Source organism: Onychostruthus taczanowskii, unplaced genomic scaffold (genome assembly GCF_017590055.1).
Source record: "Onychostruthus taczanowskii isolate IOZ18803 unplaced genomic scaffold, ASM1759005v1 scaffold88, whole genome shotgun sequence".
Lineage (NCBI taxonomy): Eukaryota > Metazoa > Chordata > Aves > Passeriformes > Passeridae > Onychostruthus > Onychostruthus taczanowskii.
In genome coordinates, this window is record NW_024506773.1 from 2,688,798 (window position 1) to 2,712,334 (window position 23,537).

Consider the following 23,537-nt stretch of genomic DNA (forward strand, 5'->3'; position numbering starts at 1 on the left):
GGTCACATACCTACAAAAGCAATAATACTCAGCCTAAGAAAGCAAATGGATAGAGAACTGTTCTTACTAGATCCAGAAAGCGCAGGGTTAAATGTCATTTCAAGGAAAAATAAATACTGGAACTGTCAGGGGCTTGGGTTTTGGGGATTTTTTGTTTTGTTGTTGTTATTTTATGGGGTGTGTTTTTTTGTTTTATTTTTAATTACCTGTGATGTTTCAGTTTAAAAATTAAAAAAAACAGACAAAGGTCTGGGCCTTCACTATTTGTCTAGTTTGGAAGCCATGCTAGCATTTTAAATGGCTCTACAAAATTTTGTCCAAGCTGGAGGGTTCTCCAGCCCCAAGATCACCACTGATCAGTGCATGAGTCCCCAAGAGCACTGGAGAGAGAGCAGCTGGTCCAACTCTGATTGTGAAATCTGGGAGGTTGCGTGTTGTCATAATGCAAATTATCTGTATGTGTCAGACTGAAAGAACAATTCTAAAGAACTTCTTGATTAGATTAGGAACTTTCAAATTCTTTGGATCTACAACCACAGCTTTTCCCAGTTAATAATGATTATTAATTAATGTAGCTGGACATCAGAAAATGTCCCAAAGCACTGTGCAGAACCGGTAGAGGATACACTGTTGGCATTCTATAGCTCTGTAGCTAACATTTGAAGTATACTTTTCTGGCAAGTATCCAAAAAAACGCAAAACCACTTCCCTTATAGATCTTCCACACTATTTTTCCTCAGGAAACCAAACATCAAACAGCAACCAGAGGCGGAAATAGTGCTTACAACTCTTCAACGCCTTTTAACACCATATCTAAAAGCACAGTTTCAAGGGAAATCATGCCCGGAATTCTAGGACTATTCCAACAGCGCACTTATTGCTCGCCATCACAATAAGAATGCGTGAACCTATGTCACAGGTTTTGTAGAGAAACACACACCACAAAAAAAAAAAAAAAAAAGAGAAAACACATTAACGAAAAGTTTCCTTGCAGACGCGACTGCTGCCGGCAGCAGCCGCGGCTCCGGCCGGGCAGCGGCACCGAGGCCGGCTGGAGGAGCCAGCGCTCCGCCCGCCCCCGCGCTCCCTCCCCGGGGCCGCCTCTCCCTCCGCCCCGGTCCCGGCCCCGCCTCTGCCCTCCCTTCGCCCCGGCCCGCCCGCTTTCCCTTCCCTCCTCCCGGCCCCGGGCCGCCTCTCCCGGCCCCGCGCCCCGCCGGCGGCAGCGACTGGTGCGGTGCGGTGCGGTGCGGTGCGGTGCTGTGCTGTAGCCATGTGGCTGGCGGCGCTGGCGGCGCTGCTGGCGGCGGCGGGGGCGCAGTACGAGCGCTACAGCTTCCGCAGCTTCCCGCGGGACGAGCTGATGCCGCTGGAGTCGGCCTATCGCTACGGGCTGGACCAGTACAGCACCGAGAACTGGCCCGAGAGCGTCAGCTACCTGGAGGTCAGCATGCGGCTGTACCGCCTGCTGCGGGACAGCGAGGCGTTCTGCCACCGCAACTGCAGCGCGGCCGGGCAGCCGCCCCCCGCGCCCGCCGCGCCCGCCAGCGCGGCGCTGGAGGAGCTGCGCCTCCTGTCCGGGGTGCTGCGGCGGGCGCAGTGCCTGCGGCGCTGCAAGCAGGGGCTGCCCGCCTTCCGACAGGCGCAGCCCGGCCGCGAACTGCTCGAGGAGTTCCAGCGCCGCGAGCCCTACAAGTACCTGCAGTTCGCCTACTTCAAGGTGAGCCCCCCCCCCCCGCCCGCTTCTCCTTGATCCCTCCTCCTTTCACCTCCCATCTCTCTGCCCTGCCTCCGCGCCCCCCGCCTCTGTCGGAGGCTCTTCTCAGTCTCGCCTGGTGCGGTGCCACCCTCCAGGCACGCCAAGCGCGCCTGTCAGTGTCGTGGTGGAGGGGGACAGCGTGGCGTGTCCCAGGACAGCCTCGACAGACTCCAGATGCCTCGCGCACCCAATGCTAGAAAAACCTCCTGTCATGCCGACCTCTCTCACCTGGCCCTCGGAGCAGGTTACTCTGGGCCACAGCCTCATTCCCCATAATCTCGTCCACGCCACTTCTCATCTGCCTCACCTCAATTTCTTCCTTGCCCCCCTAGGCTGCCAACCCTACACTTTGTAATTCTCTCCTTGGCAAACCTTTCAGTTGTTTCCTGCCACTCCTGTAGCCCACAGTGGGATTAGCGTGTGCCTTGTCTTTCCCCCTGCTTACCCACATACCATCCAGCTTGTTCTTCACCCGTTTTTTACAATTCACTCAGCACGTCCCCTAGAATCGGCCCTTTTAGTTCTTCCTAGACGTCTAGGCAGTGGATGCTGCTTCTGTGTTCAGTAGCTGTGTCATTCCTGCCCCTCTCATCTTTCCATCTGCCTTACTTTGTAACCTTCTCTGGAACCTTTTTCAGACTCCTCAAGTCACAGCTCTGCTATTGCAAACAATCTTCACTACTTCTTCTCCTTCAGCGTGTCCACCTTCTTCACTTGCTCATTTCTGGTCCAGTTCTTTCAAGCACAGCAGCCCCCAGCCTGTGACTTGCAGGTAGCGTCATGCCTGGAAAACTCCAGTTTCATTACAGCTGCAAGAAGGAATGAAGTGAAAATTGGCTGCTGAAGTGGGACACTGTAATGCTAACCCTGGAATGGTATTTACCTTTTGCTCTTGGGTCAGCCAAGACTTGGGGACACACTTCTCTCTTAACAGATTTCATCCTGTTTTTCTACCTTCTTGTCATTCTTCTGTCCAGAATCTAATTGATTGTTTTCTCCCTTCTCATCTTCACCTTCTGTTCTCTATATGAAGGTCCATCCCTCCTGCCATCCCCTCAGATACTGCAGTTATTTGCATTTGAGATAAACGGGGCCTCTCTGTGGGGAGGAAACAAGCTGAGCTCTTTGGTTAGATTGTTTTCTCTTTTAGGGATTCACTCCCAACATATCCCAGTATACATTACATAGGGTTGTATGCTTGTGCATTTTTTTGATATTGCTTCTTGAAAACACGTATCTTCTAAACTTCTGCTGTGCCCTGTTTTTAGGAGTGCTGTTTCCTCAGCAGTTTTTCCAGACACTCACAGGGAAATGTGTTCTCATGAAACCAGAACAGCATCCACATGCACAGTATCACACTGGTGTCCAATGCCTTCCCTAAGACCATACGAAAGAACTTGATACATTTTAGCCCCTGCTTTTTCTTTTAACAGAGAGGGCAGGAATTCCTCGAATTCTCAAAGCCATATATGGATACCAAAATGACATCACCACAAATGTTTCCTCTTCTTATCTTAATTTAACTATCAATTCCCCCCTTGTGGCACGTACAAAGTTTGCAATGTACAGATAACACCAAATATACTTTCTTCTTATCATTTCAATTACAATCAAGTAACTGCTGTGTAGGAGTGTGAGAGGGAAATTGGAGGAATCCCTCCCCCTCCCTTTTAACTTTTTTTTTCAATCACATTTGCATTAAGTTTGAGTAGTAGTTTGGTGGTTTTGCCTTTAGTCTCGGTTGTTTATATTGTGTTTCATACTGGATTTGTAGTTCAGCTCTGAGCCTTTCTCGGGGAGTTATAAATGGGCTTTCTAGAGCTACAAACTGCTGCATCCAAAGGGCTTTTTCCTGGCTGGTGGTTTCTGTGAAAGGAATGTCCTTTCCCTCACCCCTCCACCCCAGAGGAAGAAGCGGGAGGGAAATGCTTTATGTAATTTTTTAGAGTGACCATGTGTGTATTCAGGTGGGCTCCATAAAGAAATTTGCCACGTTGTAAGATTCTGGGAGTAGCTATTCCTGCGCTGCTGCTTGCTCCTCTGGAGGGAGCTTTCTCAGAGCCACTGAGTTCTCTTAGGAGTGTGTTTCTACAAAACCTTTTTTTATTTTTTTTCCTAAGACGTGAAAATTGAAACCAAGAGTGAATCATGGATCTAAGTAAAAATGAGACTTGTCAGCCTAACAAAGAAGCAGGTTTACAGCTACAGCACTTCTGCCAGGCATTTGACGAAAGTGCAGCTGAGATTTCCCTTTGCATTTAGCATGCTTGGGGCGGACTGGAAATGCGTAGTTTTGGGACAGCCAGGAAGGGCAGCTGGCAGAGCTCCAGTGCTGGGACACTCCTAGCAGCACAGCAGCAGTGGCTGGGTTGAAGTTTTGCTCCTGTGCAGCCATCTCTCAGGTTCCTTTCCAAAATGAAAGGGCACCTTTTATGGGTGCGAGCACAAGGGTGTGTGTGTGCACACTGTGATTCTTGCTCGTGGTTTCAAACATCTGCTGCCAGGAGCTGTTTCACATGTGAGGAGGAGCTCTGTATTGCCTGTACATCAATGCAATGAATAGCCTGGAAAAAAGGTTTTAACTATTCACAAATACCCCACAAATACCCCCAGACTTTTGCTTTCTCTCTCACTCTTCCTAAATATGTGCATATATACTATATAATTTATAAAGATATACAACTGTATATATATATATAAAATTTTAAGAAATCATAAATGGCATGCACACAGAAGTACATACGTGTTTGATACATACAGCTGTAAATGAGAAATGCGCACTTCACAAAGTATGTCTAACGGGGATTAAAGTTAGTTTAAAAATGGGCACAGAAAGTTGCTTTAGGACACAGTTTTTGACCAAGTCTCTGCAGTAGGATCTAATTTTGTAATGCCACCAGGAAGATATATTATTGTAATAATGTCCTCTGTGCTGCTAGGCAAATAAGTGACATAAACACATACAAACAGTGAAGATCCTGACTACTGTCCATAGGTTAGCATCAGTACTTGCTGTGAGATTAAACCCTCCCAGGAGCCCTGGTATTTTGCCTTGTCAGCTCTGTGAACAGGGGAGGGGCAAGGGATAAAATCTAACCTTTTTGGTTTACAACAGTCATCTATTTTATCTGCAAAAATGATAGACTTCTAAGTTAAATTGTTCTCAGTGATGCAGCTAGGAGTAAAACTGAGAGGAATTATATCAGTTTCACTGTACAATTTATCTGCTGAGACTGTGCTCTCAGTAGAAGTAAATTTGGGAGTATAGAGAATGCAGGAAAAACAATTGAGAAAACTGGGAACCTTTGAACTTTTTTTTTTTTTTTTTTTTTTTTTTTTTTTTCCCAGTTAATCTTTTTTTTTAACACCTTCTTTTCCCTATTCCTGTTTAGGCTAATAATATTCCAAAAGCTATTGCAGCAGCTCACACATTTCTTCTGAAGCATCCAGATGATGAAATGATGCAAAGAAATATGGCCTACTATAAGAGCATACCTGATGCTGAGGAGCATATTAAAGACTTGGAGATAAAGCCTTATGAGGTATGCTTTTTATTCAGGAGAGTCTGCTCTTTTGGAACTGTTCTATTACTCTTCCTATTGGGCGAGATTCAGGGATCTCATTTGCTTTTGTGTTCTCAGTTCTTAATCTCCCTCTTTTTGTCCTCTCAGTCATTTTTGTTCTGCCTTCTTGGTGCATTCAGTAATTCTCACCTCTTCTGCACTTCATTGTTCCATAAATGAATCACAGCAAATCAGAGAGCACCGTACCTGAAAGCTGCTACACTGCTGGATTGAAGCAGGTGCTTAGTTATCCAAATTCATGAGTGCTGTAGTGGCACAGCTGAAAATAGTGCAGACATTTGGATTTAAGATTCCATTGAAAATCTCTGTCACAGCCTGTGCTTCAGAGTCACACCGTTGCTTCTCTCCAGCAGGCTTTTCTTTTGATTGGAAATGGAATTACATACTCTGCTCTCTAGGAAATACCTGTTAAAATCCATTAGTCTCCTGTATTTGTTCTCACATCATCTGGAGAGCAGCTCGTACAGAAATGTGGAGCTGTCATTTACTGTATTTGAGTTTACACAACGCTTCTCACGGGTCAGTTACTGCTGATTCACTCCTGCCAATTTTTCAGAATCTCTTTGTCAGGGCAGTGAGAGCGTACAATGGCGACAATTGGCGGACATCCATCTCGGACATGGAACTGGCTCTTCCTGATTTCTTCAAAGCCTACGACGACTGCATAGCAGCCTGCGAAGGCTCCCGAGAGATCACAGATTTTAAAGACTTCTATCTTTCCATTGCAGGTGAGTGGTTACAAAACATGAAGGAAAGATGTCCCCAAAGTGCATTTCAGTTTATTCACAGGATTGGTTCCCCAAGTCCTGTTCCTCAGTTTAGGCCAATAGGAGTTTATTAGAGTCACTGAAAGCTGTTTGAATTCTTGTTTACTTTTTTGCTCTCGGCAGTAACATAAATGAGGTGTGTCAGGAAATCGGAACAGAGATCTTCCATTAGCATGGAAGTTCTGTGTCAGAGTAACATAGATGTGTAAATAACAACTGCTCCATCTAGGTAGTGTTGTGAACTTTTTATGTGTGGAGATGCGAGGCTTGACTCCATGTTTTCAGAAGGCTGGTTTTATAGTATTATGATATATATTATATTAAAATACTACATTAAAACTATACTAAAAGAATAGAGAGAAAAGATTGATTAGAAGGCTTGAAATAACAAGAATAGAATGCATAACAAAATCTTGTGATTGCTCACAGCCTCGACACAGGTGGCTGTGATTGGTTATTAATTGAAAACAATTTACATGTACTAATGGAAGATGCACTTGTTGCATTCTACAGTAGCAGATAGTTATTGTTTACATTTCTCTTCTGAAGTTTTTTAACTCTTTTACTCCTAGTAAAGGATTTTTCATAAAATATTATAGCTATAGGGTAACAGTGGTCATCCAGCCAGGTCTCTTGACCATAATTTCAGTATCAGTTTGGCCACCTTTGAGGCTCAGTGGTTAGTCAGCCTGCCTTTGAAATCAGCTTTGTGGTTTGTGTAAGTCTGGTGATCTGCATCTCTTTCCTCATAAGTATGACAAGGTTCTGTTGGCTATTTTTTTTCTTTCATGCAATAGAGTTTTACTAGTAGGTAACATCTATGTTTTGTGTGTATAGCAAAAAAAAAAAAATCCATTGCTTTGCAAAGGAAAAGAGACACCAACTTTTTTGATTGTTGTCAAAATGGCACGTACACATTTCCTATGCTCTTTGGCAGTGAAAGAAACAATTTCTGCAGTGCTCTGACAGCTCAGTGTTGTTGGCACTATTTTTGTGGAGAACACCTGCATGTTTTCTCAATAAATGTAGAAATTCTCTTGCGCTTTTTATGTTTTAAGTTGCCCTAAGGAAAAAAGATTCCAACTTTTTGTCCTAAAGCCATAATATGTCTTGGTGAGGTGAAGCTTCTGTGAAGTATGTTTATACATGAGCAGCTTCAGTTTCTCATGGTGTGCAGCTGGTATCCACCAGTACAGCTGACATAGAATAGCTATTGCAGGCTATTTCTCATGCCTTGGCTTGTTCTTGGGAAAAACATGCAGGGGTCTAGGATAACAAATACAGAGTGAAGCACAAATCACAAGAGGTAAAGCAAGAAACACAGACTTACTTCCCCAGTGGGTCAGAGCTCTGATGTCAGGACAATCTTCAAGCCACTGTAAGGAGTAGTGTCTATGCTTAGCCGTGATTGGCACTTACTATGTCCCTCCCTCTTCCCCCTTGGAAGGGAAGGACAATTCCCAGTAGCAGTGATGGGAAGGAAAAGCAGGAATTACTGCATGATGTCACCATGGCCACGTCCATGCATTTCAAGTATTTCGCCCTTGAGATAAGAGAACATTCAAATTTATTTGCACTGCCTGGGCTGAATCGTGCTCATGTTCCAGGGAGAGATATTCTGCCTCCAAGGGACTGCAGGAAGCAGATGTAGCAGCAAGTGTTAACCAGAAGTATTTGGGTCTTGCACTAGGTATGTATTTATCACTGAGAAGTGAGTTGTGTTAGGAAGCCAGCTATCCTCATTGCATGGGATCACTTCACTGGGGGCCTCACATCTCTGGCTTTAACTGCTGGCTGGAATTGAACAATACTGTGCTTACAGAAATTCCACTGCTCTTGTAAAAGATGGGTCTGGGAATTTCATTTGGCCAGTAATTTTTAGTTTGTTTCAGCAGTTATATTTAGTTAACCTCAGTGATCTTCATGTTAGGAGTTTTCAGGGATGAAAAGTGTTCTTTTTTCCTGGTCAGAAATTTGCTGCACAAGCTTAGCTAACTTGCTTTCACCTGCCAAATGTGGCTAACAGGGAAATTAAGACTTTAAAATATTTCTTTTCCCTGCTGTTGATGAATGTGATATATCCAGAAAATGCTTGAAGCTTTTTGCTGAAAAGTATTCTTGAAATGTATTTTCTTGAAGATAAAATCACCTATAGTCCTATATTGCATTATATATAGCAATTTTTAGACTGGGTTAAGCTTGTGAACTTACATGTTCCTGGCTGAAAGTTTTTCTGTGGTGAGCAGCATATTCTCCTCTTTTTTTCTCCCTTAAAACATCCAAACTCTGGGCCCATAACGCAGCCATCTCTGGAGGTTTATTTTGCAGTCACCTGCTGTATCTGTCTGTGACACAGCTGTACTCAGCAGCATGGGGACCTTATTTGTGCAATAATGTAATGAAATTGCCATGGTTTGCAAAATTTAGAAAAGGAAAGAAAGCACCGTGAAGTTTACAGCTAGGACATAATGCAGTACTGTGCAATACTCTGTAAAACCCACCAACCACATGCTGCCTCTAGGTGTCAGTGAAACCTAAGTGCTCAGCTCTCTGGAATTCCAGCTCCAATGCCTTAAAAGTCAGCCACACAGATTTTTACAGAAGGGCCTAGTACCAGCACTTGATTCATACTTCAGATGGAATTGTAGATTCTCAGTACTTCCAAGCAGCAAGAGCCAGATGTACAGGACCAGGAGAGCATTATAAGGCCAAATTTTAATGGGTGACTAATGGGAGTGATTATAACAATTTGCTCTGTGCTATCCATATCCTCTGTTGCTGTTTTCTTCCTTCCAGACCATTATATTGAAGTCCTTGCATGCAAAGTGCAGTGTGAGAGCAATCTGACACCCATTATAGGAGGCTTTGTCGTTGAAAAATTTGTGGCCACCATGTACCATTACTTGCAGTTTGCTTATTATAAATGTAAGTAATCATTTTTTGTGCTTAAATAACACTGATGTTGGATGATGTGGGACAGATTCCATTCATAATCTTTTCCCTCTCATTTTATGCTTTTGAATGCAAGTAGTACCCTCTAGAATCTGCATTTTAAACTGTTCTGGGACGCCAAATCCAAGTTTCCTGATGTCTTTTGCTCCCTGTTATCACTGTAGTTAACAGACATGGGACAGAATTTCTTCCACAGACAAACGTACAGAGTATTTGTTTAGGTTTATTTTGCTTTTTCCTAGTGGATTCTTATCATCCTATTAAAATGGGGCTAAATGGATTTTGAAGAAAGAGGGGACCACTTAAAAGAAATTGTAGTATTCAGTGCTCAGTGATGACAGGTTTGATAGGTAAATTAATCAGTGAAAGCTGTGGTTTCTTGAGGAGCAGCTTGCACTGTAAAGAACACCCTTTCAGCTGTTCCTGCAGGCTCCAATATCAAAGGGAAGACACAGCAGCCATGTAGCATCAAGCCATTAATGACTCTTGCTTGTGTTGTTTGACTACACATTTTGCACCCTGACTCTTCCCTCTTTATCAGTCCTAGTACAAAGAAGTAGGGAGGGGTTTAGTGTATGTTATTTTGTTTTTTAAATAAATGCCCCAGTGCGTATTACCAAGCTGTGGGCTGATACTGGGATACTTGGGAGGAATATTTGGTTAGTATTTTCATAGAAAACCATCAGAAGTTGATGATGAGTTGATATTTGAATTATGGCCTTATGTGTTTCAGAGCAAAAATAGCATATAGTTTCTGGGGAGCAATTTTTTTCCTCTATGCAGCTGGTGAGGAGGTAGAGTATGGGCTGTGTTTTGAGTTTTTCAGAGCTTAGATAATAGCAGGAATTTGTTCATTTACCTTACCTGGATTTTTTTTTTCTGTGTGTTTATTAATTAGTGAATGACATGAAGAATGCAGCTTCCTGTGCTGCCAGTTACCTTCTGTTTGATGAGAAAGATGAAGTAATGAAACAGAACATGGTCTATTACCAGTACCACAAAGAAAAATGGGGACTTAAAGAGGAGGATTTTCAGCCCAGATCGGTAGGTGGATTACCTAAAATGCCTTCTAGACACATTCAAATATTTCTCTGAAATTCAGTGGGAAAATGTGAGATATCTTCTGGTTTGGGAGTTTAACACATCCTGTTTTGTTAAAGTCATATAGAAAGTTGTACACAGAGGTGTAGTGTGTCATGTGAACAGTGAATGTCATTGTAACTCTTCCCTTTCTGTTGAAATATACTACGATAGCATATAATATATAATGAGAAGTAAACTTCTCTGACACTTAGGCATGTTTATGTCTTTATGTACCTTTATAAATAAAGCAGCTGCCCCCTGAAATCTCTCATGATGAAATCTCTGAGTGACATTCAGGCTTTTGTGAATCATTATTTGCCAACACATAGTTGCCCACTCGCTTGTTATTTCAGGTTCTGTGGGCATTGGAATGTGTCTGAATATGGTAACTCCAGCTAAACTGACTTTCCGCTTACTCCATTTAGAACACAGTTGGGTGGATGAGGATGGAAAGAGGCTCGGGACTGTATTTCATCTAATTATCTAAATTAAAATGCTTGCTGCAAAGAAGATACCAGTCCATCCAGCAATAGATGTCATCCGGCTTTGGAAAACTATTTTAAAAATGGGTTTCCATGCTGTTCTGAAATTTCCATGTCCAAGGAAATTTTACAGCCTGGACTGTGACATCAAATTGGGTTTTCTAATGTTTCTTGTTACCAGGATTTAAGTCATGCAGCTAAATTGTGACACTCACTGACTGCTTAGGCATCCGTCATATGGGCTGTACAGCTAGTTAGTCATTAATAATACATGTTCCACAAATTAAATTTAGTGCCTTCTAGTCATGCCTCTTAGAGCACACACTTTATTGGCACAGTGGGAGCCCAGGCCTGCCCCGCAGGGCCAACTGAGACAAAAGGCAACAAAAATGCATTTGGTTCTTTCAGGCAGCAGCAGCAGCAAGTCTGAGCTCACAGGGGAAGGGGACTGCTCCTTTGTCACTGCTTTTGGGGACAGAATGGTGCTTTATAACCATATTGGAGACAATGTTTGGTGGTGGTGGGAGTGAGGGGTAGCAACAGTATGAAACTGCAAACCGCAGACACTTTTGGCATACTGGGGCAGAGAGGGCAGAACAAGGGTCCTACACATGCACTCTGAATGTTTCATTGATAACTTCTGGGGCTGGGGACTACAGATAATTTGATTTTAAAATACAAAATATTAAATGCACATATCTGTATTTTCTTGTACTTTGATCTATGTAGCTATAAACGGAAGTTGCTTGCTGTCCTAATCACTTGCCTCGAAAACCATAACACCTCTGGTTTATTTTCAAAAAGTGGTAATGGGGTGACAGCAACATTTGGCTCTGGCACTAACCTTTAGATGTTCTTGTGAAAGAGGGAGTCTCCTGTTTTGTTCCCCAAGAGGAGTTAAATGGAATAATCAAAGCAGATGGCAGTTGGTATTCACAAATGTGAGAGTATGAGACTGAGCTACCCTGTGCTGTCCGGGCACACAGTGGGGAAGTGAGGAGGGACAGGTGAGTGACCTTGCAGAGTTTCCCTAGCCCAGGCTCAGGCTGGGTGGTGAGTCATTATCATCCAAAACAGCTCAGTGTGTCTCTTTCCCAGAACTGCCTGCTGCCATAGCCAGCACAGGGAGACAGAGGCTTTCTCCCGTCCAAAGCCCACTGGAATGCAGGCACAGGCTGCTGCTCAGCCCTGGCAGTCTCATTCCTTTTTCTCAGGCTCGCCAGTGCTTTGAAACATGAGAAAGAGGAGAGTGCTTTGTTCTTGCAGTGAGGAAGCCTGTGCTTAGGAAGATCCACAGAAGAGTTTGGAATATGCTCTTTGCTGTTTTGCTGCTTCCTTTCTCAAACACTGTGAGCCCTGCCTGGGATCTGCCTTTGCTAGGTCTGGGTGTGACCTCACTGGGATGGTTTCAGGAGGCATGTGATGACACTCATCTGTCTTGCTACCCTAAAGTAACAGAAATTTGGGATTTTTTTGATAGGAGGCAGTTCGATACCACAACATTACCACACTCCAGCTGGAAATGTATGAATTTGCGAAGGAACATCTGATGGATGATGATGAGGTGAGTTTGCCAGAAATGAAATCAGAGTCAAAAAAGCAGCAATCACGTTTAAAGTGAAGATGATACATAGCTGTAGTTCCAGGATTTCACTAATATGGAAAAATCTTCTTGTAACCACCACCAATTTATAATAAATTGTTGTTTGGTAAGTGGAATATAAGAACAAACCCGAAGAACACCATGTACCATTTAAAAAAACATGGACAGAATTAACACAAAGGTAAATATATAGTGCACTGAGCCCACAGAAAAGAAAGGAAGCTCAGTTTTCAAGTTGTAACACCAGAGGGCAGAGAAATGGTGCATATATATTTAAACCAAATGTTTTTCTGGGTTTGGTGTTTTGGGGGGGGGGAGGGGTGGGAGGGGGTGTGGATTTTTCTTTTTCTGAAATGTTATTTAAATTAGATTTAAAGGTCCTTATGATTTTGTCCAGAAGTAACCACCTAAATTGTAGTTTTTGTCCAAAGGAAGTCTTGTTATCTGTTATTTTTTTCTGCTCAGTGGCATTTTGGTCACCCAGTAATGCTTTTTAGATGGTTGGAATTCATGGTCAAATAACATATAATGACTACTATTTACACTGGAAAATATGTAAGAGGGATTTTTTTATTTTGGTGCAAGAAAAGTAGTTTAATTGTTGAAAGGGCATTTCCTTCCACAACTGAAATTAAAGTATAATTCATGGGAAGTTTTGGATTGCCTTTTGCCTTTTTTTGGGTCCTTTCATTTAGAGGTTTAGAAAAATCTTCAAATGATGAAATGTTGCTGGCATTGACAAAAAAAGAGCTGTGCTCAGTTATGACATGAGGCAAGAGTATCTGTAACGAGCATTGCCGAGGTCTTTTCTAGTTAGAAAAGACAAAGATGGTTTATGTTAAGAAATGAAAACACCTTTGCAATCTTTGTTATCCAACACGAAGGGAGTGAGAATCTTTTACAGCAGAGAAGTAATGTCTGCTCTTCATTCAGTATTCTTGTGATCTGAAAACAACTCTGTGTAAAATTCCATTGCAAGGTTACCAGACTTCAGGAAGACTTTCAATTGTGATAAAACCCCCTGAAAGACGGGTTAATAAGCTTGCTTTAAGGTTAAGCTTAGATGAGGACTAGTCTGTATGGATTTTCATCAAGGTGTGAAATACTTGAGCACTTTTTGTATTCCCTTGTTGGTTTGTGCTTTGTCCATGATGTTTTCTTAAGTTAGGCATCAACTTAATTTGTACTTTTTTCCTTCTTTCGTATCTGCTGTTTCAAAACACAGGGATGAGTAATTAAGTATGGGGGTGAAGAAGTCCTTTTTGAGGGTTTTCCCCATATGTTGTTAGAAGAAGGAGTTATTATAGAACAATCTTCAGTATCCAGCACTGTGTGTAGAATAAACAAGCACTCAGTTGCTGGTGTTCATTCCTGTAGCCCCTGTCACCAGGGCAATTACAAATGACCTTGCAATCTGCAGGAGGGTGGTGCAGTGTAGACCTCAGCTAAACTGTTGGGCTGACAAGGAGCTCACATTACACTGGTTATATGTTTGCATTAAATAACCAAAATTACTGGGCCTGCTTATGCCACAGATACCCCTACCTCACGCTCTCTTTGTTTAGGAAAGTTACCATTCTTCTTCTCAGGGGAAAAGCTGAAGGGCTTCTGTGCCCTCCCTTGCTAGGGCCCAAAAACCTGTGGGGGATGGAGGCTGTCCATGCCTCCAGTTTGGCTTTAGCTTTTGGTAGTGAACTCATAAATCCCTGGCTACCAGAACTTGCCTTTGGCTGCAGGAGACTTCCAGGGAGTGCAGACAGAGCAGGAATAGCACAAAGGTAAAACCACGACCTTGCAGTTTCTGCTCTATGGGCAGGACTGGTAGTATAAGTGGAATTTTTTATTTTGTTTAATATTTCTCCTGGCACGGATAGAAAAGTTTGTTCCATAGGTATGTTAAAAACTGATGAAAACCCCAGATAAGGCATTACAGTAGAAACTTTATTAAAAATTGTTAAGGATGGAGGCAAGCTCTCTTCTAAGTGCACTCTATTTATTTAAACCATGTGCTCCTTGGGCCATAGGCCATACTTTCTGTGAGTTTCTGTGGTCCATGTTTGCTGTTTGTGAAGTTTCTTGTGGGCCAGTAAGACAGCCTGCAAGATAATCTGCAGAAAAAAACCAACTCTTTTTCCCTTGATGGAAGCAAAAGCATTGATGTGACAAGAGGATCACTTCCTGTGTGAGTGTCATAATTTTCAAGTGGAGAATCTCATTTTATCCAGACTTCTCAGTGCTCCTGTATCCCAGATCATCCATGTGTCTTTCTAAATCCCCTTAGTAAAGCGAGTGAAAACGTTTGGCTTCTTCAGGAATACATAGCAGTAATTGCAGAGGCTGGAACAGGCAGTAATGATTTTTGCATATGTTACTACAAGAAATACTGTCCTGCTTGTGTTACTCTATTAATGTTTTTCCACAAGGAAATGAAAAACTCTTAATTTAAGCATTTAACACAGTAGAGGTGACAGAATATTGGTGCCAGCTAGCTACAAATTACTTTTAAGAAAATGTAATTATTCTTAAATATCCTTACAGTTTTCCGCAGGGAAGTTAAAAGAACATTGCAGTGTTGTCATCTTGGTTGGCCATGGGGAGACAGGCTTCTTGATTTCTGTTCAGATGTGTAATGCATCAAGGTTATCATGGATACAGCTCCTGGTACTGCACAGATTTAAGTGGCAAACTGAAATGCTGTTAAGAGCCAGACACTCAGCTGGTGTAGATGTAACTCCAGCACCACACTAATGGTATGAGACATGTTTTTGGCCCATAAAATCAGTGTTCTTATGGAATTTTTTGGGGGGGAGATAGCTACTTAGCTGTTCTAAATTAAATAAGAACCACAAATATTTGGCGGGGATGAGCCTACAATGTAATTTTTCTTTCAGTATTTAATCAGTAGGTGAAAAGCTGTTGGCAGCTTTGACCCACTTTTTTTTTGACATCTTTATTTGTATATAGTGTGTGTTCCATTTGTGTAGTGGCTGAAATTAAAATGCTCTGTGTTTCATCACGTCCATGTACTGAACTAATGTGGCTGGTGGAAAGAGGACATATGGAACAGCATCAAAACACAAGGGCCCCAGTGGGGTACTGATAGCAAATAGTAATCTGAATTTAGCCTATTTTTCTGTTTGGGAATTGCTAACAACATACTTTGAGCTTTATTACCTCACTCCTTGCATATGTTCAAATGATTTACACGAGTGTGCTTGTAACAGCAAGTTTTAAGTGCTGTAAACCATGCCCTGACTGTGACCTCAGACCAGCACAGCTCCAACAGCACTGCTGCCCTGAGAAGAGCCGGTGGCAGCTTTTTCAGAGAGAGTTGCCAGCTGATGGGCAGTGTTATGGTCCCCATTCAACACACACTTTTTAAGGAGAAAAAAGATGAGGTTGGTTTTATTTTTTCCATCATCATTTTCTAGTGGAGATTGTTTCCATATGGCTGGGTCTTTCTGCTTTCTCCTCTTGCTTCTGCACTGTTGGATGTGTGTCTTGGTCAAAGGGGTTCCTCCTCCCATTTAAGCCACTTTGCATGGGAAGCTGCCGGCATGATTGTGTTCAAATGCCAGGATGGCTCCAAGCTGCAGGTACTGGCATTAGGAGGAACTTCTACTGCCCAGATTCTCTTACACTTCTGCATGCAACATAAAGCAGGCAAGAGAGCATAAGTAGAGCTCAGAAACAAGGCCGCTGGAAGGCTTCTGCTTTCAGTGCAATTGGAGCAATGTTGAAGTCCCTCTGAAATTGGGTTGACTCATGTTTTATAGGCATTATAAGTAAGTTAAAAGGAAGGCACATGTACTGGTTAACTGTAAAATACTACTCTAATAACTGCAGTGTATTGTAATTTCCCGTAATATATGGGAAAAATAATTAAAGGTTCAGAATATATCATTGAAATAAAATGGAAAAATATTTGAGAAAGTAGTTAATATTCATGTAAAAAACAACTAAGCTCTCTTAATATTGAAAAAAAAAGCCCTATAAGCATGTGGCAGTTGGTCACACAGTGGACTAAGTATCTGAAAAAGAAATAAGGGTCAAATATTTTTTCTGCACAAAGAATTGAGGGATTTTCTTATTTTTTCCCCAGCTGGAATGTGAAGAATGTCCAGCCTGGACTGTACAGCTCATGGAAGTTCTGGCAGGGCTTTCAGGTGGTTACAGTTAACTCTCAGATTTCAACTGAAGGTTAGGTCAAGAAACCTTCTCTTGGTCGAAGGCTGAATAAACCTTTCAGGCTGAGCCACTCATTGACACATGCCTTACTCTTACCCTGAAATAATGTTTTCCCTCTCAAAAACATTGCTGGCCAGTGGGCTTTGTGGTGTATGTATTTGCAGGCTCTGTCAGGTCCATGGAGCAAATGTCCTCCACAGTAATCCATATCAAACCTTTGGCTTCACTCTTGCAAAGTGATTATTTGTTCTTGAACAAAATCTGCTGGCTTTCATAATCTGATCATTGTGACTATTCCCATTACTTACTAGGGCAGTTACAGGATAATGATTAATTATAGGGCAGCTAGCTCCTCACCTAGAGGCCACCGTTCTCACTACCACAACCTGATCACCTACACCCAGTACATGAGGGAATCAAATCTGTTGCTGTCACTGTTGAACAAGTTTCCAGTCATTGAGGTCTTTGAGCTTTAGCAAAATTTGAATTTTTGCTCAGAAGGACAACTGAGGGACATTTTGTGAGATAAGTATTTTTCCTTCTAGGTCATAGATTATAAGGAAACAAAGTTCCAGCCAATTCTTCATGCTCTATGTGTTGTTTCTTAAGGCTGTTTGTTGGACAAGTTAGTATAGAAGCTGGTAAAGAGCTCCTATTCATTCACTGGTAATCACACATAAAAGCATGTCCAGAATTACAATTTTCTGTGGATCATAATTCATTCTAGAACACTGTCTTTTGTTGTTTTCTCTGTTGCTTCCCTGAAGAATGGGATATCCCACTCCAGTACATACGACATCCCTATAGGAGAGGCCATCAGCAGATCTGCATTGGAAAGTGTGGGTTATCACAAGAAAGCTAATTGTGTCCCATAACTTTTCCTGCCCACACTGAGAAGGGGTAGAACAGATTATAGGTGGAGGCAAGAACTCATGAAGGATTAATGCTTCCATTGGCAGAAGGCAATCATTGCAAACAGTGGCAAAGTGTCTGGGTCTGTCAGTGGGCAGTGCAACTGCTGCTTGCTACTGTTTTTAAATGATGCTGTTGAACGAAAAGTTGGTGCTGGACCATCAGCCTCAAGTGTGCCATAGCAGAGCCAGGTCCTTGTAGCTCTTCCTCTTTGCTGTTTTATTTTAATAGTTGGCTAGGAGTCTCCAAAGTACAGATGTTTCTCCAAAAAAGCTGTGTTTTCTGAGTGTGAATGTGACCTTTAATGTTGCATAAGGAAGGGCCTGGCCCAATGTATGTCATAGTCTTGGACACTCAGTACACTGAGGTGCTAAGTGAGGAGTTTTGCAGTCTTCTCCTTTTTAGGTCTTTTTTTTCCAGTGCTCTAGCTTCTCATGAGATGGTGCCCCAATCTCACTAGCCTGGCTTAGCTTATTCAGAATTGACCAAGAACTCTGTTTTAAAATTATTTTTTTATTATAATCCACCTACTCACATGCCCTCTGTAAAACTTCTTGAATTAATTACTGTTGCACAAAACTTGTTCTTTCTGTCTGTGCCTCTGTTCCATTGTTAATGTACGCCAAGAGTGCTCACTTTGCATATCTAACAGATAATTAGAGGTTCCAGTTGGACAGATCAGCTTCTCTGATTCCTCCTGCCTCTCACACCAGTCTGGGAACATTCCCCTTTTTCTGCTCGATATCACACCTCTCATATTTCAGGCTATACCTGCTCCATCTTTTCCCATACATCCTTGGTCTGTCAGTCCCACTTTCCACTGACCATCCCTGGACTGGGAGAGGGAAGAGGTTGGAAGCACAGGGAGGGAGGTTGTGGGGTGCCACACAGCTGCTCAACCCGTACCTGGCCAACCTGGAGGATATGGCTGTGGCCCGAGGGCCAGGCAGGGAGGAGATGTTTCCCTGCAGCTGGCCAAGCAGCCCGCCTGTGTGTACTTCCACTTGTGGGCTGCCTAACTATCACTCCTGTAGTGGTCAGGCAGCAAACCCTTCTCTTCCTGAGCTAGGCAGACTTCACCTCCTGATGTCCTACCTAGCAGCCAGAGGTCTGCCTTGCCCTTTGGGCCATGGATTGCTCAGCACCACTGACATCAGCACTGGGCTGGAGGAGTGTGCTTGTGTTACCTGCCTTGCAGCTGGTGGCCCTTGTGCCCTTGGGTAGCTGGCAGTGGAAAGAATTATGGGTTTGCTGTGGTAGTTTCAGTAGTTTTCTATGGAAATTATGGGTTTGCTGAGGAAGTTTTCCTCCTTCCGGATGGAAGAGGAAGGAATGAATCTGACTCCATGTTCTTAGAAGGCTAATTTATTATTTTATGATCTATATAATATTAAAGAATGCTATACTAAAACTATACTAAAGAATAGAGAAAGGATAAAGACAGAAGGCTACAAAGAATGGTAATGAAAACCTGTGACTCCTTCCAGAGTCCCGACACAGCCTGACAGTGATAGGTCATTAAGTAAAAACAATTCACATGAAACCAATCAAACATGCACTTGGTAAACAATCTCCAGATCACATTCCAAAGCAGCAAAACACAGGAGAAGCAAAATGAGATAATTATTGTTTTCATTTTTCTCTGAGGCTTCTCAGCTTCCCAGGAGAAGAATCCTGGGCAAAGAGATTTTTCAGAAAATATGACAGTGACTGTTTGCAGCTGACTTTGCATGGAAAACTGGATGTTCTTCCTGTAAAGGTATGGAGGAGCCAAAGAGCACAGCAGGTGAGAGGAGGGACTCTGTCCCAGTGAGGGAGTAAATGGTATCAAAGACTCATTTCAGACTCCAGGTCTGCAGGCATAGATCAGCACAGAGTGACAAGATATCAGCAGACAGAAGGCTTCTTTCCCTGGAATGAGCATCTGTGGAATATGTACTGAGCTCAGCCGTGCTGGTGTCTGGTGCAGTGTGAAGTGAGTGCTAATGGGACAAGGACAGCGCTGGCCTGCTCACAGCTGCCAGTGTGACAATACTTGCTTCCTCTGAGGCAGAGTTATCACCTTTTCATTGGGCTGCCAACCTCTCCAGTGACAGCTTGCAGATGTTTTATATTTTGATTGTGAAGGCACAGGCAAAAATATTTTAACTGGGGTTTTGTTTCTCTTTAATCTGGAGGTTATGCCTTTTCCAAAATAACCAACACCCAGGCAATTACACAGTTGTATTTCAGCATATTTTATGTATATTGTTTCAGCAACAGTTTTTATATTTTTGCCATATTTCAACCTCTTTTATGCCTCAGTACATCTAATTAGACCACAATAGCTTCTGCAATGTTTTCCTTTAGAGCTCAGTTTCAGACACTAGAGATTTCAGATTTCAGGTTTGTTTGGGGGGTTTTCCCCTAATATTGTTGCATTTAAATATCCTTTTTCATTTCTTTCATGTTTCTGGATTTGAAAACATACCAGAAATCAAAAACTTGAATTTTGTCTGTACGTTGTGTGTCTTCTGGAAAAAAAAAAAAAAAAAAAATCTGTCTTAGTGTTGAGTGTGACAATAGTATATTGGCTATTTAAATCTTTTGAACAAATTCAAAGTACAACAAATTGCCATCCTTCAAGACTTGGTAAAATCACTTCATAGTTTCAAAGTCTCAGTGGCCTTTGAGATGGGACTGTGAAGCAGGGAACAAGAACAGCAGTTATTTCAGCCAGCTTTTCTCCTCCTTTTATTTTTGTTTGCTTAGTTTCAATATTGCTCTCCTGACTAGTCATAGTTCCTAAAAGTGTGATGTTAATACTTTTTAATCACAATATCCATAATACCATTATTGTATTCAAAATAGAAAAAAATTTCTCTATTTCCTCTTATTGTTTTGACTGACAGAATTTTAATGCCCTTTTCTCACCAGAATAAAAAACAGTAAAATTTTGAGTCTCAGAATGTGTCTAGAAGATGCTGTCTTTTGAAGGAATGCCTATTTAGACAAAAATGTGTTAAAAATGTAACTGGGATTGTAAACATCAATTGAGCAGACTCAGAAGCCCAGTACAGTTCACAGAATTGGAATGAGTGGTGAAGCAAAGGGAAAATGAGCATCCAAACAAGGATGACTTGATTTTAACATAACTGGTAGAAGTTGTCATTAAATATGAGAGTGAGTACGAGCTGATCAGGTTTTCCAGCAGAAAATGACAATTTATTTTGGAAAAAAACTAAATGACATCTTAAGACTTTTTTAGACCACAGGTTTCTGTCAAGAAAGAAAGGACAGAAAAGTCCTTTAAAGGACTTTTAAAGAAAACAGAGTTTATCAGAACATTGTAGTTACTAGAGTAAAAGGTTGGAAATGTAGCATTGAGCATCTGCTCTCTGCTTTAAGTTGTATCAAAAAGTGAGACAGGCACAGGTATTCCCACAGGGAATACCCTCATGCAGTGTTCCCTCTCAGGCAGTGTTTCTGAACTGTGCATGGAAGGCAAACCAAAAATATTTGTGTTTCTGAGGGTGCCAGGAGATGGTCTGCTACAGGCAGATTTGAGTAGTTTGGGATGCTGCTGCACAGTTGCTGTTGACCACCTGCTTTCCACCACTGAAGGTGTTACCTTGTGCTGAAAGTGATCACAGAAGGTTTTAGCTCAGTTGCCACAGTTTTGTTGACAAGACAGTGAGTTCCAGCCAGTGGAGCTCTATCATCCCAGAGTACTCAGGCTGGACTGCAGGAAGACATTTTACTAAGGTATAGGACATAGGACTACGTTAGGAGTGGTTTAAATAAAGTTGGATTGCTGCATTGCATTGGTGCCCTGTGTTAGCAGAGTGGAGCTTTTAAATTTTCTGGTCTGAATCTAAATCCAGTGTATTTGTTTCCAGTGTGGAAAACATTCTAGTGTCTCTTGTTCTTCACATTTTTGCCGCATTGAAGCATGGCTTGTGAAGATCCGTGGTTGAAAATGGAGAAGGTGTGTGTTGAAGGGTGTGACAAGGGACATAAACTATTAGAGCAGATGTACAAAGTCAAAGTTATGGTTCTACAAAACTCTTTGGCTTCGAATTTTGAAGATTTCTAAGTTTTTTTAATGTTTTATGGTATTCTAACAACCTCCTAATTTAACAGGTGCTTTAAACATTTATTCCTCTCTAAGTCTGAGGATTTCATTGTCTATTTAATTACCTGTAAAAGTACGAGAGGATTTACTGTGAAGTATATAAGTATATAACATTTTGTCCTTTTAAGGTCTGTGTCACTGCAAGTCTTGTGGTACACTGGTATCGGTCATTTACTTGCATTTTATAGGTTTGTTATACTAGTGTCTGCATGGAGAGTGTTAAAAATATTTGCACACCTATTATTACAGTTTATTTTTTAAAATTAAAATAGAAATTTCCCACCAATTTTGGGGGTTAATTTCTTTCTGTTAAATTTAATAATTTCTAGGGTGAAGTTGTGGAATTCCTTGATGAACTGTTAGAAGTGGATGAAAAGAATGAATCCTGATGAATGAAACCAGCATGAAGTATTTTACAAGTGAAGACTCACCATTGCTCCTTACTATTATTTTTGACCACCTGTAGTTCCAGTTAGAAATACCTCAAAGGTGCTTCTTTAAGCTGCACCTTTTGTCCCAAGATCCACTCCTGAAAGGTCACTTCTGTGCTGCACTGACTCTTCTGTGAGCGTGGCTTTTCACCGTGCAGAAATGGTGCACATGAGTTTCCCCCTTGAGCTTTCTTTCCCTTACACAAACACAACAGAACAGAGTATTTCTGTTTTCTGGGATGACATTAAGGTTCCTCATTTCAGTGTTGTTCTGCTAAGTTGTAGCAGTACGGCTAAATTCTCAAGAACTTTTGTCACATTATGAACTATGGAAGATATAACAGTTCCTCTTTCTGAGCTATGAATTGTATTATTTATATATGTCTTTTTATGTGATGGTGAATAAAGTGATAATGAATCCCAGTGCACCTGAAAGATATTAAGGTACATTTAAATACCTGAAAGAAGGTGTTTAACAAAGCACAACTAATGATCTTGTAAACATTGCTCAAAGAATTCTGAAAGCAGTGTTGATCTGTCTTGAAAGCTAAATTAAATTCCACGATGTGAAACTGAGAATAAAAATGATTTTTTTCTTCTATCTGTTCTTACTCTTTCTGTAAAAACAGCCTGTGGTCCCTGTTGAGGTGGGGCCAGTCTTGTATGAAATACTGATGATTGATGAATTTAGTATTCTCTTCTGTAAAAAAACAGTTTGTGTGTTTTTTTCAGCCTGGTGGGACTATCTGCATAGTTTTCATCCAAAGGTAAGTACAGGTGCAAACTGAAGTGATTTTCAGTAGAATAATGAAAAATATTTACATGTGAATTCCTGTCCTTTTTGTTAACTGTAAAGCAGAGTCCAATACAGAAATATTGATACAGACCAAAATATGGTGTTATAGAGAAGAGTAATGAATTAGTGCCTAAGTTTACTGAAGAGAAAAAATCCCCTTGAACTCAGAGAAGGATAAAGGATTTCATCCTGTGCTTTCCTCTTTTGCTTTCAAGGATCAAGCCCTGCAAGTGGTTTCATCCTGCTTGCATCAAGGAGAGATGAGCATCCAGTGCATATGAGCATCCATTTGAGCATTCACCTCCTATGATGGAACTGTAACTCAGCTGAATGGAAGTGAATTACAAACCCTTAATCTGCTTTGAGTTTTTGAAAAGGCAAAGCATGATCTACATTAGCTTGCCAAGTAGTTGCTCCTATAGTTTATATAAGTTGTACTAGTCTACACTATTGGGTGTCTATAAGGAATAAGAAGGAGAATCCATAGGATGAGGTTTCCGTCTCCTTCAGCATATGGCAGCAATGAAACATTTGAATTTGAGTGTGAAAGATGTTTGGAAGATCAGATTGGCTTTTTAAACTGCTTTAATATAAATCACAATCCACTGAAGTTGATGGGCAGACTGTTTTAATCTGAAAATAAAAATCTATCCAGAGCCTTTTAACTTCAGGAGATTTGCCCAGCTCGGCTTGTGGTAAGGAGACCAGAATCTGGCTTGATGTGTGCCTTGAACTGACAGAGGGTTGTATGTATCACATTTCCTCATGGTTTTGTTCTACATAATGTTAGCACTCTGCACATTGTAATTTTATCTAAGAACTGAAATTTGCTTTTAAAAGTTCTTTACAAGCAGTTGATTGTAGACCAT

At 41.7% G+C, this 23,537-nt stretch overlaps 1 protein-coding gene across 2 annotated transcripts; it reads left to right on the forward strand.

Moving 5' to 3' along the window:
• Positions 1 to 1,193: 1,193 nt before the first annotated feature.
• On the forward strand, positions 1,194 to 22,473 carry LOC121346992 (cartilage associated protein). Of its 2 annotated transcripts, XM_041425234.1 has the most exons (8): positions 1,194 to 1,717; positions 5,149 to 5,298; positions 5,897 to 6,068; positions 8,904 to 9,032; positions 9,958 to 10,103; positions 12,105 to 12,188; positions 21,206 to 21,294; positions 21,771 to 22,473. In XM_041425234.1, the coding sequence occupies exons 1-7, from the start codon at positions 1,271 to 1,273 to the stop codon at positions 21,281 to 21,283; spliced, it is 1,206 nt and encodes a 401-aa protein (XP_041281168.1). In that variant the 5' UTR covers positions 1,194 to 1,270; the 3' UTR covers positions 21,284 to 21,294; positions 21,771 to 22,473. The 2 variants fall into 2 exon arrangements, with proteins under 2 accessions (XP_041281168.1, XP_041281169.1); XM_041425235.1 differs by lacking the exon at positions 21,206 to 21,294.
• Positions 22,474 to 23,537: the final 1,064 nt, after the last annotated feature.